The 17,010-nt window shown below is 44.5% G+C and overlaps 2 protein-coding genes across 6 annotated transcripts; both read left to right on the top strand.

The window, feature by feature from the left end:
- Positions 1–326: 326 nt before the first annotated feature.
- LOC112897359 (AT-hook motif nuclear-localized protein 23-like) lies at positions 327–2,092 on the top strand. 2 transcript variants are annotated; one of them, XM_025965644.1, is made up of 2 exons: positions 327–795; positions 887–2,092. In XM_025965644.1, exon 2 carries the CDS (start codon positions 887–889, stop codon positions 1,751–1,753), a length of 867 nt encoding a protein of 288 aa, XP_025821429.1. In that variant the 5' UTR covers positions 327–795; the 3' UTR covers positions 1,754–2,092. The 2 variants fall into 2 exon arrangements, with proteins under 2 accessions (XP_025821429.1, XP_025821428.1); XM_025965643.1 differs by having other exon boundaries at positions 883–2,092.
- Positions 2,093–12,873: 10,781 nt separating this feature from the next.
- Positions 12,874–16,219, top strand: LOC112896629 (protein LSD1). 4 transcript variants are annotated; one of them, XM_025964664.1, is made up of 7 exons: positions 13,006–13,024; positions 13,282–13,383; positions 14,043–14,203; positions 14,595–14,708; positions 15,095–15,208; positions 15,659–15,768; positions 15,893–16,219. In XM_025964664.1, the coding sequence occupies exons 3-7, from the start codon at positions 14,146–14,148 to the stop codon at positions 15,926–15,928; spliced, it is 432 nt and encodes a 143-aa protein (XP_025820449.1). In that variant the 5' UTR covers positions 13,006–13,024; positions 13,282–13,383; positions 14,043–14,145; the 3' UTR covers positions 15,929–16,219. The 4 variants fall into 4 exon arrangements, with proteins under 4 accessions (XP_025820446.1, XP_025820449.1, XP_025820445.1 ...); XM_025964662.1 differs by lacking the exon at positions 13,006–13,024 and adding an exon at positions 13,160–13,178; XM_025964661.1 differs by lacking the exon at positions 13,282–13,383 and having other exon boundaries at positions 12,874–13,024.
- The last annotated feature ends 791 nt before the right edge of the window (positions 16,220–17,010 follow it).

Raw genomic sequence — 17,010 nt, 5'->3', positions numbered from 1 at the left:
TAAACTAATCACCCCCACTTGCGTGCATAAGCATCAACGTTAAGTTGTATCATCCTTCTCTCTCAAGAAAATTAAAGTTGAGCACGCTACTCCTATACACGCCACTTAGCTTCCAACGCACAGCCCATGAGTGACCGACACGCGGGCCCTAGGAGGCGCTTGACCCCACATGGCATTGTCCCGCGCTAGCCGGGCGACCTTGCCCATCACCCTCCTCTCTCTAGCTCCTGTATTATATTTCCTCCTCCCATCAACTCCAAAGACCAGCACTAACCTATCCCTTTCTCATCTTCCTTTGCCATCACTTCCTCTCTCCTTCCCCCTGTCGCCTCTCTCTCTCTTGCGCCCATTGGGTTCCGGCATCCATCTTCCCCTTGCCTCCTTCGTCCTGCACCATTGCCCCATCTCTTTCTTGCCCTTTTCTCCCCCGGCCGGCGCGGCCTCCCTGGGCTCCTAGCTTTCCCCTCGCTCCCAAAATATATGCCCACAAATCCACATGAACAAGCACCATCAGCAAGCAGGATGAATTAACAAAGGAGAAATAAAAAGAAACACCAAGCAGCAGCAGCAGCAGCAGCTTCAGCTAGCTCCTTTTTCTTCTCTCCCCACATCCCAAAAACCATTCTTTACTCTCCTCCAAGAAAACAAGCACCACACAAACCCTAAAGAAACACACCCGAGCAGCGTTGGCCTCTCACATACCCCTCTCCTTCTTCCCCGTCGCCTCTACTATTCTCATAATCATCATCACCAGCACCACATCTTCTCCTGCGTCGCCAATTATTAATATTATCGGTACTGTTATGTAGCCATTATTTTTACTTGAGCTTATTTGCTACTATACTCCTTACTGACTTATAATTAGCTCTTCTCCTACCCTAGAAAGATGGCAGGCCTGGATTTGGGCACCAGCTCCTACCTGAACCACCACCACCAGCCCCTCCATCTTCACCACGATGACGGCGGAGCGGCGGGCTCCGACGACGGCCAGGACTCGCTGTCGCCGGGATCGGGGGGTGGAGGTCCGCCGAGCACGGCTGGAGGAGCCGGCATCGGGGGCGGGGAGATCGTCGCGCGCCGCCCGCGCGGCCGCCCGCCGGGGTCCAAGAACAAGCCCAAGCCGCCCGTGATCATCACCAGGGAGAGCGCCAACGCGCTCCGGGCGCACATCCTCGAGGTCGCCGCCGGGTGCGACGTTTTCGAGGCGCTCACCGCCTACGCGCGCCGCCGGCAGCGCGGCGTCTGCGTGCTCTCGGCGGCCGGGACCGTCGCCAACGTCACGCTGCGCCAGCCGCAGTCCTCCCAGACCGGGCCGGCCTCGCCGGCGGTGGCCACGCTCCACGGCAGGTTCGAGATACTCTCCCTCGCGGGCTCCTTCCTCCCGCCCCCGGCGCCGCCGGGGGCCACCAGCCTCGCCGCGTTCCTGGCCGGGGGCCAGGGGCAGGTCGTCGGTGGCAGCGTGGCCGGCGCGCTCATCGCCGCGGGGCCCGTGGTCGTCGTGGCCGCGTCGTTCAGCAACGTCGCCTACGAGAGGCTGCCGCTCGAGGAAGGCGACGACGTGCCCCCTCCAGCACCCCCGGGGAGCGACCAGCCGGGCGTGCCGTTCGGGAACGACCCCGCCGCGGCAGCGGCAGCAGCCGGTGGGCTTCCGTTCTTCAACCTGCCGATGGGGATGCCGCCAATGCCGATGGATGGGAACGGCGGCTGGCCTGGCGCCCCCGGCGGCGGTGTCGGGAGGCCGCCCTTCTCTTGACGGATCCAATCCGGCCGGTGAGGTGCGTCGGCAAGAGCGCGCGCGCGACGAGGACATCATGGATATGTACAACAACAACCAAGTAGCATCTATCTCTTCATCTCTCTCCATCGTTCATTCCCTTGCTTGTTCTTCTCTCTTGTGGCGCCACTGTTGTGATCTCTGTCCGATGTTTTTGGTGTTAACCTGTATGGGACTTGTTGATTGTGTTGATTCTTGATCAGTCGAGTGTCTCTGCTGTTAATTCGAACCAAGTGTTGTGATCGAGGACATGCACTCATAAATTGATCAAAATTAGTGCTGTTGTTTATGTCCTGGAATCGATGATGTTCGAGCTCATTTATTTTCGTAGAATAGTGCTGCAGGGCACATGGATTCTTATTGTGTCGGGACATCATCAAAGCTTGTTTTGTTTGTCAGGCGATTGCATCACCTCTTTATTTGCAAAGATCGACTAGGTGTTGATCTGTTTGTTTTTCTTTTCCTACCAGTAGTTCAGTACCTTTTGGCTCATGTTTAATTTCTTAGTTGCTTACATCTTTTATAATAATGTTTGAAATCAATAGGTTTGGTTTTTTTATCATTGCAACAGATTCAGATAACTGTGCATAGACAGGATTCAAATTTGTTTCTTTATTTTGTTTGATTGTGTGCACAATTTTACTATTTCTTTCGCTACCACCTTACTGCTATGTTGCAAGTACAGTGTTTCGAGCATTATGCGTAGCACAAGCTAAAGATCGTCCTTCTTGTACTTTATCCACGTTCACATGCCAACTATATTAACCTAGATACGTGATTGGAGGGAAGACTATGTTAATTAGAATTAGTTATTAGTGAAGTATGCAACAAGGAAAAGAAAGATGTTCCATTAAATTACCTGATTCAATCTTTTCCTTAGATTGGGTGTGACCATTGCTTCTTTTTTCTTGCTCAAAAGAGAAGGGGTAGGGTACAGTGCTAGATTAACTAAAGAAGCAAAATGATTTCAGTTCATAGCACTATGGATATAGTAATTTTTTTTGAAGAATGTCGAAATACTTCTCAACAAATCTGTACCTCAAGTAGTAGAACTCAATATATGCTGTATATGTAAGAACGAAGGCGCTGCATGGAGTTGATATATCCAGGAGTTTTGCAGGATTATTGTCAGTGTAGTTTATCAGCCTACATACGATTGATTATTTGAAGTTCCTGCATGCATTGCAAACAGATCCCTGATACACCTGTGAGATAACTAATAATGTCTAGGCGCACTGTGTGCTGAACATACTGGAAATTATCCAAGAGAGAAGAGAGAATGTGCAATTAGGAAACTTATGCAAATGCAATAAATACCCTGTTAACTATAGATCCCATCTATAGATTTTATTTTATTTTAACCTGTTCCCCTGAAATCTACATCCTAGCTAAGAAATGGGGCAAAGGGAGGTGCAAAAAGAATAAAGACTATATATTAGAAAACACAGAAAAAACATATTGTAATTTAGGCTCCTTGAAACCCCATTTTTAGAAGTGTTGAATTCCCACCAAATTCCTGGGTTTCCAAAGTTGACCTTGCTAACTTCCATGCCTGCATATCCATGAGACAGTATTCTGGCTCAGAAACTTGCATTGCTAGCTCATCCAGATCAAAGATTGTGAAGAGTTATTTAGACTTCTCTGGCCAGGTGCTGCTCTTTTCCTGTAATCCCAATAATATTGGCATGAGGGCCCATGAAGAAAATTAAAATATGCACATAATGCACACGGTTGCTAGGATTAATATTTATATTTTGTGTGTATGATAATTTTAGTTCCTAGGATTAATATATATTTGTGTGTGTATGATATTTTTAGTGGATTCACGTGTGCGCGTGCAAGCCGATGGATGATCTGTACACCTTAATTATATCATCTCACTTCATGCGAAGTACAAAAACATGATGACGATGGTTGCTAGAGGCGTCGTCCATAGAAGTCTTTATGACTGATTCTTTTGAAGCCATGAAATGACCGTTTTGGAATCTTGCCCCTACCCCAAAACGGCCGGGGGTACATGACCAGTTGACCACCTCTCTCTCTCTTTCCCTCTCCCTCTCCCCATCACTTCACTTCACTGGTGTCACTTCATGACCGACATCTCTCCTCCATTCCTTCGCCGTTCTTTTTGTGCGTGTCTGGTCAAGTTTGTTACGGGAGCTGGCTGTCCCCTAGTTGGCTAGCTTATTGTTATTGTGTAGTGGAGCTAGCAACCATGGTTTGAATCTATGTGTGTAGATTTAAGCCGGGTTTAAAACCCTACATTTTTTTTTATAAAAAATGGCCTTTTCTGTGCCCTTTGGGAACTGCATGCTAGTTATTCTACTAGTATTTTGATGAGTGCATTTTATGCTAGCCGTGATACAACAACAAATCTCCTCGAATTCGATCGAATTATGCATATACTTTCCTGCTATGTTTCCCATCCATCGATTCTCAACACCATATATGTTTGCAGTGATATCTGTCCTAGCTATGGCTTGTCATTTCATGCACACTTACTTTGCCTTTATCTAGCTGCTACTAGTATCTGCTGCATAATAGCTACTAGATTAGTAGTCGTTAATTGCACGCTATATATATATTCACAGATCCTGTTAAACTCATCTGGTCAAAAAGATTCTGCTAGGTACAGTGTACCGAAAGGTAACAGTAAGGCATAAAAAATTGAACAAAATTGTCCCATCAGTTTCTCGCTTTGGGAACTAACCGAGATCAGCCCGCTGTTCCATGTGTGTGCGCGCATGCAAAGCGGCCGATGCCCACGAATTAGTGGACAAGCAATGCTGTGCTTGATTAGTGAAAGTAAGCGCTTACAGTGCGCTACACATGTGCCTACAATTGGGTAGACATCGACACTTACTGCTAATTTGATCGCAGGTCTCCTGTTCATCCAGTAAGCATATTTGTATCCTGTCCTTGCAAGGTCACTATAGCTATTTCAATAACAAATTTGGTTTCATTCAAAAAATGAACTACTCCAACTAAGTTTGGGCATGCCTCAAATGTATATATATTTACACTTTTATATATTATTATATATACTATGCCACATACCCCAAACTCACAACATATTCAGTTAGCTCCAAAGATTACGTAGTTGTTAATACACCAGACATGCATGACTAAAATAAAAAAAGTATGCAGATATTGCGAATTCAGCATCAGCAAGTCTTAGATATTTACTATACATTAAGCAGTGCAATTTGGGCATGATCTTGTAGTTCACTTTATGCCGCGCCCTTCATTGTTCTCTATCCCATCATTTTGATTACAGAGTTAGGCATTTGAAAAATAATTCAATGGCATGCATATATCTCGCCAATTTTGGTTTTGTAAACTTCTTATATTTAATTGTATGCTGTAGAAATCGATTACTCCTATCTCACAAGCGATACACACCTTGGTAATCATTTGCGTGCGTCTCAACCGGTCAACCTGTCGAGAAACCACTCTTCGCCTACACGGCCGTTTAGCCCATGTACACGCCGTGTAAACACTACACAGTGGCCAGCCGTGTCCGTTTAATCAGCCGTTTACCCCATGCAATGACTATTTAATCCGTTTAATTGTCCGTTTAGTCCGAATAAATAGCTAAACGGTAGGTGACTGACTGTTTAGCGTTTACTGTTTAGGCTAACACTGCGAGAAACCCAAGCGTTATTATCATATAAAAAACAGACCTTTGCTGTGGGCAATATAAAGGTAAAACCTTTTTCACCAAGGCCTGCCTGCTGCCCATGGAGTACATGCTGCTGCTGTCATTGAAATCCTTTGCAAACTGAGCATGGAGATATGGGCACACATGCTTGCTCCATTTCGTTCTTCCTCTTTTTGTAACTATTTGGAAAGCTTCCTCGGAAAGTAATTAAAATACAATGGTAATTTAAAATCAAGCAGTGGATCTAGACAACAACAAAAAAAGCTGGTTCATTCCAAAGTCCAAACACACCCTAACTAATGTCGGTGGGCGATTCTATTCTCTTTCCATTTTGGGATTAACTCGATTCTTCTCCTTTGTTCTCCCCTTTAAGATGAAACTTGATTCTTCTTGACCTCTTCTGTTTTAGTAGATTCTTTGGCCATTTGGCTTCGCTTGTTCCTGATTTGATCTTACGTTCGATGCTGACAGTAGTTCTAGTGGTTTTCCTCTCCCTCTAGTTGGGGGCCGCCGTAAAGCTACATCAATGGGCCCATAAATTGGGCTAAATATATATGGGCCGTAGATAAGCCCAAAATTCGAGTCCGGCCTGAATTGAACTGAATTCTGTGTGTGTGTGTGTGTGTGTGTGTGTGAGAGAGAGAGAGAGAGAGAGAGAGAGAGAGAGAGAGAGAGAGAGAGAGAGAGAGAGAGAGAGAGAGAGAGAGAGTAGCACACAGAAACAGAAGAGTCCGAGCATTTCAGTTTCAGTGGATGTGGTCCACGGGCCACGGCCATGGCATCTCATATGTGGTCATGTGGAGAGAGAGACAGACGTAGTAGGCGACGAAGGGCTGCATGGTGGCCTTTTTGTTTGGGCACGAGCCCGGCCTGGATTGGATATGGCGTTGGCCGTGTCCTTCAATTTGCAAAGGAAAATGGAGTGGTCCCTCGCGCCCTATTTTGGTGCCTAACCGATTCATCCAGAACCATCACGTGTGCTTGCAAATGCCCTCCTCCTCCTCACTCTGTCCTTTTTTTCAGAAAAAAAAAATCATAGTAAGATCTACACTGCATGGTTAACTAGCATGTATAAGCAAGAAACAAGCATCAGTCCAGTGATTTATATGCTGAATGCTTGATCAGGGAATGCTGTCGAACTCCAGTGAGAGTCTATAGTTAATTTAACTACTGTAACTTAGCTGTTTTTACAGCTTACCGTGGTTGATCCTGAAGCATCTCTACCTAGCCTTCTGAACCATATGTTCAGATTACCCGGCGGAGGGAAGCAGGGCGCGGCAGAGAGTAGCTTTCAGGGGGTCAGCATCTTCCTTTCTCACTCAAGGATTTGGAGAGGTCCCATGCAAGTTGATAGAATTAAGCTGCTATCATACTCAGTCCTTGAGAAAAATCTGAAGTGAAGACAATTTGGGCCTAAAGCCCGTCTTATGAGCATCCAGCTGGACAGGTGCAATATTGGAAGATTTTCAGAGCATAAACCATGTCTTATATCATGCCCCTTAACTGTAAAAAAAACAAAGAAGTAGAAACCTACCTGTAGCAGTTTCAGACTTTCAGTGCAGCACATCTTGTGACTAACACTAGTGCACCACATGTGTTCTGAACTTGCAATAATGATCCAATGCCAGGTGCTTCGATCTTCTTTGATCTGCTTGTAACAATTCAGCAGCAAAACCTGTACTGTTCTTTGATTTGCTCGTAACAGTTCAGCAGACAAATCTGAAGAACACTGTCAAATAGGAGGCGAGGAAGATGGAACCAAGCTGCTGGCACGGCAGGTCAGCAGCACCAAATTGGTGGCCTCTGTTTCATAGTGCTCCAAGCTGCCGCGGTTCCCTGGCTCAAAAATCTTGGACACGTCTAGCACAGGGCAGAGTCACCAGTGGCCACTGGCCAGGCATGGGGTCACTCTACCTCGCCCCTGAGAGTCCCTGACATGGACTCCCCTCCATCGTCTTCCCTGCCAAACTGCCAGTGTAACAGCACACGAACCTCACGCCTCCACACGGCCCCGCATAGGCGCCTATGGCGATGGATCGTGTGGCTGTCGCTCGCCGTCGCCGGGCCGGGGACCGGAAGGCGACACGGCCGGGAATTCCGACGGTGCGGAGTGTGCCGGCCACTGCATGGTCCCTCCCTACCCCTGCACGGCCATCTGAACAAGAACAATTCTGCATGAAACGTAGTTTTTTTTCGTGTGTGTGTGTGTGTGCTCGTCACGCATATATGCATCGTTTTCTCTCAACTGTGTTCATTCATCTCGAGCATCAAAGGTTCATTGTATATGATACGTGCTGGGGTTTTGATCTCTGACACGCCAACTGCATCGGGGGAAACAGTGGAGGGTTTCTGGCTGATTGGGGAGGGGACTGCAAGGGAATTAAGCCGAGACACAGCCAGATCCTGTGCTTTGCCATCCCTCCAATGGCACCAGGTACAGTTGCAACTGTTCATTTCAGAACCAGCTTTCAGAGGCTTCAATTCAAGATGCAATGTTCAGAATTCAGAAGAGGTTATCCTTAAAAAAAAAGACATTGGGAGGCTGTTGTTTTGACTAGTGGCCAACTGGCCTAGCATATGGATCATCACTGTGTGTACAGCGGTGACTGGTGAGCGGAAGAGTCCGTTTCGGAGAGCTCCAACCAGCTCCGGCGTCAATTTTCTCTCTTCTCCCCTCTCTCTTACAGACGAACAAGGAATCAGGGCTTCGCTGACAGCATAGTGCTGCTGTCGTGGCATAGCAGCCCATGCAGGTTCGAGTCCGGCAAACTCACATGCTGCTTCCTCGTATATGGGTGCCAATTTGCCACGATACGCTTGATCCATTTTTTAACTACGTCTTTTCTAAGCATCTATTCAATCATGAAATGACTAAACAAAATGGCTGAATTTTCCTGCAATGACTGAATTTACCCTTTTCTTTTTCATTCGTTCTTGCGTAGCTGTGACAGCAGTCTGATGTAACCCGAGATTCAGCCGGACGCCATTCATGGCGAATGTTCACGCGCTGGCTCTCGATCTCATCCCAATCTAACAGGTGCCTTTCGCCGGCCGTTTTGACCACACAACGGAAGAACCCTCGCCGATATTTTCGCCGGCGTCCAGCAAATCTGGAATTAGTGGTCCAGATTACGGCGATTAACCTCTCGTTTATCCGCCTCTCCCTTTTGGGTTTCATCACTTCTGAAAAGTGGAAAAAGCTTCACATTCTGTGTGCGCCGCCCTCTGGTTTGGGCGTGATTTGACATGCATCACCCGGATCATCTCTTCAGTTTGCTGAGATTACGGCAGCGGCCACCACGTGTTCGGTTCATAGGTTCATCAATCACGAAGCACTCAAATCTGCACCGAATCCGTCGGCAGTCATTGTCAAACTTTTGAGAAAACTCATCAACCTTTGGTTCGAAAATTTATCTCTGACAAAATCATATATGCACATCTGAAACCGTGAGAAGAGAAGAAAGTAATTATTTTTTGAAAGAAGAAGAAATTAATTATCCGGAGCTCGATTGACCTGTAAAAAGGAAAGGTAAATGGATGAGTCCTGCTGCTTTCAGTTTTCACTGTCAGGTCTCAGGGAAAGTAACAGCAGCTGATTCGAAGGGTGCTGGCAGGGACCTGACCTGGAGCCCCCACGAGCCACAGCTAGCCTACCAAAAGCGTCGCAACAGGTGTCTGCATCCGCCATTAACCAGCTCGTACAGAACCTCCGGTTTTAGGAGACGATGAGGATGACGAAGGCAATGACGACGATAATCACATGGTTAAGCACCCGCAGGTCCTTTGAAAGAAATGGAAAAAAATAACTTCATAAAAGGAAGAGGAAGAAAAGATCAATCAGTGGCAGGCACTCAGGCAGGCAATCTGATGTCCCTGTCTGCATCTCATCTCCAGTCTTCACACTGTTCCTGGTGTGTGGAGACACAGTGGCCTGACTGTGCAGAGTTTGACATTTGCCTGCAGAGTTTCAGGCACAAGAAAGTCTTGCTCACCAAAGGAGTCCCCGGGGAGGGTACTGTGCTGAGACAGCAATGGGTTGGATCTCTGGCCTGGGCCTTATCCCATTATCCACTCTGGGAGTGGGTGGTTTGCTGGGGCAAGCATGTCATTCTGTCCCTGGGCAAATAAACCAAGCCCTTCTATGGTGCTGTGTTCTGCTTTCACATGACCCTGAAAAGAGGGCACCTTGAACAGTGACAGCAGTCAATAGCAGTCCCATGCTGATTATGCTATAACAAAAGAGAAAAAGGTGAATTTGTTGAAAAAATGCAAATCAGGAGCATACATTTGGAACGCAGAAATTCAAACGGGACTATCTTTTTAAACATTGGAAAAACAACTTGAAACATCATTTCTTTCACAAATTCCTTTTACAATTGAGGTCTTAACTTCTCAATTTTCGTCTTGTTCGGCTACGTACATCTCTATTTCCTGCTTCCCATTTTTCAGGATTGTGCGGGAGGATATGCTTATGATTTCACGATGGCGAGATGCTGCGTAGATACAGAGGGTCTTCCAATAATTCAGATGTGGGGGCCCAAGAGATCACGGGAATCTACCAATGGAGACGTGCCCGTTGGCAGCCACTCGCCCCTTCTTTGTCCCAGTTACCACAGCAAATGGACAAAAGCAGATTCAACTCCATTTTTCTCTCTCTCAAAAAAAAAGGATTCAACTCCATTTCAACTTTATCTGACTTAACTAGAATGTTCAATCAGCCTAGGTATCCACATGCTTTGCATGTATGGTATGCATAATTGTATATCTTTCTTATCATGCTTTAGAGTATGTCAAAAGCACTGCTAGAAATCCTAGCACCTCCGATTAGTACTGGTTCCCCGCCTCGTATAGGCTGGACAGTACAAAATGGGCGTACATTTAGTATCGGACATCACGATCGATACTAAATGATTTCACGCTAAAAAATAAAAAAAATATTACGAACCCTAGGAGGCCCGCACACACGCAACATCCAAAAAATATTACAGTCACAAGGCACACGAATTTTTCACGCATAAATGCACATGCGCAGTCACGAGGATTCAAACCCACGACCTCCGACTTTGTGCGTAGCTTCTTTACCATCCCACCTATGCATCACATGTGACCGAGTGGGAGAAGTAACCGTAGAGGACCATTTAGTACCGGGCCAAGACACCTGCTGGTACTAAATTTCATCATTTTTAGTACTGGATGGTGTCATTGACCGGTACTAAATAACCGTGTCATTTTATACCAGACTAAGACACCGCCGGTATGGCCAGGTACTAAAATGGCTCCAGAGCAACTTTAGTACCGGATCAAAAGTTAACCAGTACTTAGCTGAATGGACGAAAACTCAGCAACAGAGTCAGACCTAACAAACTATTTCTGTTTCAAGAATACGAACTTTCAATCGCTACCACTTATAAGTTGCATTTACGTAAGTTTTAAATACAAACTCGAACGTTCCAAACAAAACTAAATATTTTAGCTGGCTTTATCTTGGACAGAAAATGGGTCGTGCCATGTGTAGCCTAGGCAATTTTTCAATCGTGATATAGAAATAAATCATAGACATGCAACATTGTGTCATTGCTCTTAAAAAGCATAGTCTTAGATATTGCGAAAAATAGTGTGACATGTATACAATAAAATCATAGGAATGTAACATCGTATGATTATGCTTTCATGTTTTTTACAAAACCTAAATAAAATAATCTTAAGGTATCCATATAAACTACAGAAACAAAAATTGTTAAACTACGGGACAATACAAACTAAAAAATCATTAGAGACTGTGATTTTCTACTTTAACAGAAGAACAACCATATAATCCTTTAATGCTATGCTCATAATTCTAAAAGTTTCTCTATGAAAATAACTTGGGGGAAGTTTGTCTTGCATACATAGTAGAGATCAACACACATTCATTAAATCGGTCCACTATTAATATAGGGTCTATCTGAAGCCCACTCTGGTCTTTTAGACTCGACTTGCACTCAGTTTTTAGATCCAATGGCCTACATCTTCCTTCTTCAACTGAAACCTAAATATGAACATGTTGTCACTAAGCTCCACCAGGTCAGAGAAATTGTTGCCGTAACGCCATCACCATACAACCACTAAAGAAGCAGCTTCACGAACCTAAACCCCACAAAACCCTTTATAGTTAGAATGGTTATCCATAGGGGGAAAGGAAAGTATTTCCCAGGAATTGTACAATGGCTAGAGGCTCATTGTAATCTAACACTTGTTTTTGCTTTCCTCTTGTAAACTCTACTTTTTTATATTCATAACCGGCAGGGGATCACACCCCTCCTGGTACTGAAAAATGGATTGAACGGAAAGCTGTATAATACAACACAAATGCTGAACAAGTCCGGCTCACCAAAATTCTGGCGAGACCGACTCCCAAAATATTGAGAGCATGATTTAGTTTTAATTTCTTGCTTGAATTGCATCATTATATTTCCTAAAAAAAGCTGCATTATGATCGTGGAGAAGTGGGTAGCCCATCATGCAAATGGACGGTGAGGACAGTTCGTGTGCCCTCCACAGCACAGCACTTTTACTGTGTGATAACGTGTGTGGCCCCAGGATTTTTTGTACGAGCCTCGTGACTTGTCTGGTGTGCACGTGGCATCTCCTCAGCCACTACCTACATCCCAAACGTGAAGTACTATTGCGTTGGCATCTAATCTCATCTCACTGCAAGGGTGGGCCACACGATGCAAGGATGGACAAATTCGGGTGGTTTTTTGTTTTGTGACCATCAACCTGAAATCTTCGATGCTTAGGAGGTTCATTTTTTGAAAAAGTGCTGTTTTCTAGTGTAAAGGAATTTCATAAACACGCGGGTGTGTTAATCATTCGAAGAAGAATTGATGTTAGATTTTTTTCCTTTTCTAATTGTATCTCATCTTTCTCTTTGCGGTTTTATTTGCCTAGTCATCATATTGAAAATGGTGGGCTGAAACATGGGATCCATTGATTTGACGTCGTTCTCAAGTTAGTTGAATTATGCTTTAGTGTTTCGACATGTACCAATTTTGTGGAAAGTAGTATTGCATCGTTGATGACTAGGATACTTGGAGAGAGCAAATTGATGACTGATTCTATGGTCTAGGAGTTGAGTTGAGTATTACTGTGCTAAGTCATTATATCAATCTTTCAAGTTTCACCCCTCATTTATTAGGAAACTATAGATCTTCTTTTATGCTTTTTGATATCTCAATGGTCTTTACTATAATGAATCGTTGAGGCATAGGTTATCGAAATTTAGTTTCAAAATTTTATACACTTGTGTTGAGGAAGCATTTGTTTCTTAAGAACTGGACACTACAAATGGATTAACATTAAAAAATTGGAAATAAATTCAGACGCTACATTTTATTTTGAGCACAAAAAAAAAGTTCCTGTAAGCCGAGAGAAGCTTTTAGATACCTTTTCGGCCACCCATGATATGCTCTGTCTTCTTTTCTTCTCCCCTATAAATTTCTCAACCTCTCTGTATCACATAGAGAGAGAGAGGGAGGGAGGTATAGAGAGACATGTGCTAACCCATGAACTGCTCTTATGCATGCGACAGCCATAAGCATTGCTATTAGGTGCTGCTTCCCTTCCTGCTCTTTGTTTTCTTTCTTCCCTCCTTGCTCTTGCTCTTTGATGATTGGTTGGCAACTGCATCTTAGGATTTGTTTTTTTCCATTTCTTTATTTGCCCTGCTCCGGTCCTGTTGGTGATTCTTTACCTGTTTTCTATGTGAGATGGCAAGCATTCCTTTGTTCTTTTGGGCCACTGGATTGGTTGTGACTTCTTTAACCCCTTGCCTTATCCTGAACTTGCTCTGCTCATTTTCTATCAGGCCAGCAATGGCAAACGGGTTGGCAAGAGCAAGGTATAGAGAGAGATGTGCTAACCCATGAACTGCTCTTATGCATGCGACAGCCATAAGCATTGCTATTAGGTGCTGCTTCCCTTCCTGCTCTTTGTTTTCTTTCTTCCCTCCTTGCTCTTGCTCTTTGATGATTGGTTGGCAACTGCATCTTAGGATTTGTTTTTTTCCATTTCTTTATTTGCCCTGCTCCGGTCTTGTTGGTGATTCTTTACCTGTTCTCTATGTGAGATGGCAAGCATTCCTTTGTTCTTTTGGGCCACTGGATTAGTTGTGACTTCTTTAACCCCTTGCCTTATCCTGAACTTGCTCTGCTCATTTTCTATCAGGCCAGCAATGGCAAACGGTTTTCATGAATGTTGTGGTTGTTCATGGACATCCAAAATAGGAGATTTAATCTCTTCAAACTAGCAAGATTTGCTCCAGTTTGGTTGCCTTTTCAAAATAGCCTTTGGCCGAGCTGGTGGATTGTGGAGCAGTTCTTTTTTCTGCTATTCTGTTCATATGACTGAAGCACCGGACTTGATGAGATTCTGGAACTGGAACCTTAAAAGTTTTGCACTTGATGTGCATTTGGAGAAGCAATTTCTGTTCTCCAAAGAAATCCTCTAGTTTCCTGTTGCTAGTGAAGCACTTTTAGTGTATACTTTGTTTGCAACTTCTACTGATTTCAGAGTTCACCGCTGAAGACTTTCTTGCTCTCTCATCGGCGCCTCCTGCACTTTGCCCAGGGTTTCATGCAGGGCAAAGCAGCCTGTTTCCGACGCCTGATAGCCTCCGGAATCTGCGAGATCTCCACGAGCAGCGTCGTCGGATAAGGCAGCCGGCACGGCAATGCCGGTTCCCCTTGCCCCGTATCCAACTCCTCCGGTGCCATTCACACCCCCCAATGGTAAATTTTTTTTGCCCCCAATTACCACTGCAGATGTACAGAAGATAATTTTCTCTTTGCATGTCAGAAGTTGTTCGGTACCAAGGAAATGTTAGAAAAAAGGTGTTTCTTTTACCAAGCCATGTATGCCATACACTTGATACGCTGCTTGATTTGGGCTAGAACTTGCAATTCCTGGTTCAGAACTTGCAGCAGTTCCTTCCTTCTGCTTTGTGAATTTTTCTTATGTTCTTATATGGAACAAAAAATAACTGCCGGAATGAACTGTAGAGGTTTATCTGCTGACTAGGATGTTGCAATGCATGAAAGGGGCCTTTTTTGAAACAGAGATTTCGATTATAGGTAGCTGTAAATTCACATACTGAAGTGTCTTTTGCCCTGCAATTTTCAGGGGCCCAAAGCCAGCTTGTCTGCACCGGGTGCCGGAATCTTCTCATGTATCCAGCTGGTGCGACGTCTGTCTGCTGTGCAGTTTGCAGCACCGTCACCGCCGTGCCGGCTCCGGGTACGCGCGTGAACATTTTGGTTTGATGAATCTGCGAGTAACGCGGCATCTGAACATTGAGCTACATTTGTGCAGAATTATTGTCATACTGTCCATTCTTTCTGTTCTTTTTTATCAGGATAAGAAGTGCCATTTGCTGTATTCTGTATCAATAAAATTTTGCAGCTTGCAAACTGTATAGGCATAGGGGATGAAAGTTTTATTCAGTACAGAGATCTAGTTGCAGGTTTCATGATAGTGTAGGGAGATCAAACAGGAAACCTTTGCCCACTGAAGCTTTGCAGTTTTCTGAAAATTTGCTGATGCAGCAATACTGTAATAGCATTTGGCTGCTGGCCTCAAATACATCTTTTGTGGAGTAAATTTGCCACCTGGATTTTGCGCAGGAACTGAGATGGCACAGCTAGTTTGCGGAGGATGCCACACTCTCCTGATGTACATACGTGGCGCGACAAGTGTACAATGTTCTTGCTGCCACACTGTTAACCTGGCTATGGAAGGTAGAACACCAATAAAACTACTATATATTTCTCCTCTTCCTCAGTTGCAACTAGTATATTCCGTGGTTCTGATACCTGTTTGCAAAATCCTTCTTCTGAAAAGAATATATTCTGTGGCCGGAAACTCTTGCAATCAGCCAATAACATTTTAACATCACAGATTTGGCCTATCTGGAAGTCCCATTCACTAAAATAGATTATTATTCAGAATCTGAAAAGTTTGATAGGGATATCCTAGAATCACTGAAGTTGAATGAATATCTCATACATTTATTTTAGTCTGCAAACCTTTGCTGAAAAATGCACAAAGATTTTAGTCCCATTCATCAAGTTGTGAACTCTCATAAGCAGAGAAATTCTATCAGTTGTTTAGAGTTCAGAAAGATAAAGAATTCTTGACCAATTCTAAACGTTGCAAGTGATGAATTGTTCCCTTATTTTCTGTCTCAGCGAATCAAGTCGCGCATGTAAACTGCGGGAACTGCCGTATGCTGCTTATGTACCAGTATGGCGCTAGGTCTGTGAAATGTGCAGTCTGCAATTTTGTGACATCAGTTGGGGTAAGTATTCATCAGAGTGCTCTTAACTGTACATGTTGTATAACACTAACATCATTTCAGTTCTATTGCCACTGTAAAGCAACATGTATTTCTCTGTATTAACCCCAGTTTTCGCTCCCCTCAGGCCTCACCTGGTGCAGAGCAGAAGCCCAGCAGCTGATGTTCCTGAAAATACTGAGATCACCTATGAAGGCAGCTTCTGAAAAGGATGCTTTGAGTGCACATGTATAGAGTTCTTCCCTGAAGCAATTTTTTCCCCTCCTTTATCTCCATTCTTCCTATCCATTCTGCGTTCCTTCGATGGACCTGGCGAGACCGCGGAATAATGAGAGTTTTGGGAAATAACTAGTGCTCAACTTCGTCGACTTGTCTGTAAAACTGAATGAGACATATACATAAACCTATGGTGTTTTCTGTGTTTCTGAATTTCTGAATGTTCCTTCTGACTGCATTTGATTCAAATCTAACTTTTTTCACTCCATTTTCTGAAGACCATTTTTCTACTATGGTTTATGGTTTTTGACAATTCTTGAAGAACGGGTGCATGAACAAGCATTGACACTGCTGTCTCTGTCTATCTGAAACTTCTTTAGGAGACATGCAAACATGGCACCCACCATCCAGATGCCACAATCAGAGAAACACTGTTGCTTGCTGGGACACAGGACTAATCAACTGCCGGGCGCCGTCCCTCTGGTTATTGTCCAACTATTACTGCAGTTGCAGGTTTGGTACCCTCACCCAGCAACAGCAAGCAGTGATGCCATATGGCTCCATTCAGCTCTGCAGGTACGGCAGAGGTCGGTGAATCATTCATGCTGACTAGGACTATCAGTCTGTGTTCACTGATCCACTTATTGACACTAATGCCTTGTCACAGTTCAGAGAAAATAATGCAAAAGCTCAGAAGACAAGACACACTGATAAAAGCAGAATCAGTCTCATAATAGATGGGGTTCAGTCGAGTCAGCAGTATAGTAGCAGCAGTTGAGGAACAAACGGCACAATGCCTAACCTGAACACCAACCCCTAAACCTAAACCTTCTCTCAGACGGCACAACGCCTCGATTTTAAGTCTTAATCTCTACCGTCTATCAACACGAAACCAGACGCTCATAGTCAGATCTTGATCTGTAAGGCGACTAGTTTCTGTGGTTCACGTTTCAATGATCTTTGACAAGGGAACATCTCACTTTTTGGACCATATCAACAGAACCCATTTTCAATAATAGAATATGCTCT

Source organism: Panicum hallii, chromosome 6 (assembly GCF_002211085.1).
Source record: "Panicum hallii strain FIL2 chromosome 6, PHallii_v3.1, whole genome shotgun sequence".
NCBI lineage: Eukaryota > Viridiplantae > Streptophyta > Magnoliopsida > Poales > Poaceae > Panicum > Panicum hallii.
This window is presented reverse-complemented; position numbering and strand designations above follow the sequence as displayed.

Bases quoted from the DNA above. Each gene is read 5' to 3' on its own strand.
- LOC112896629 (XM_025964661.1), top strand. From the start codon at position 14,146: ATGCCGGTTCCCCTTGCCCCGTATCCAACTCCTCCGGTGCCATTCACA. The intron at 15,209-15,658 runs GTAGAACACCAA...TTTCTGTCTCAG, and splicing joins TGTTAACCTGGCTATGGAAG to CGAATCAAGTCGCGCATGTA. The intron at 15,769-15,892 runs GTAAGTATTCAT...CGCTCCCCTCAG, and splicing joins ATTTTGTGACATCAGTTGGG to GCCTCACCTGGTGCAGAGCA.
- LOC112897359 (XM_025965644.1), top strand. From the start codon at position 887: ATGGCAGGCCTGGATTTGGGCACCAGCTCCTACCTGAACCACCACCAC.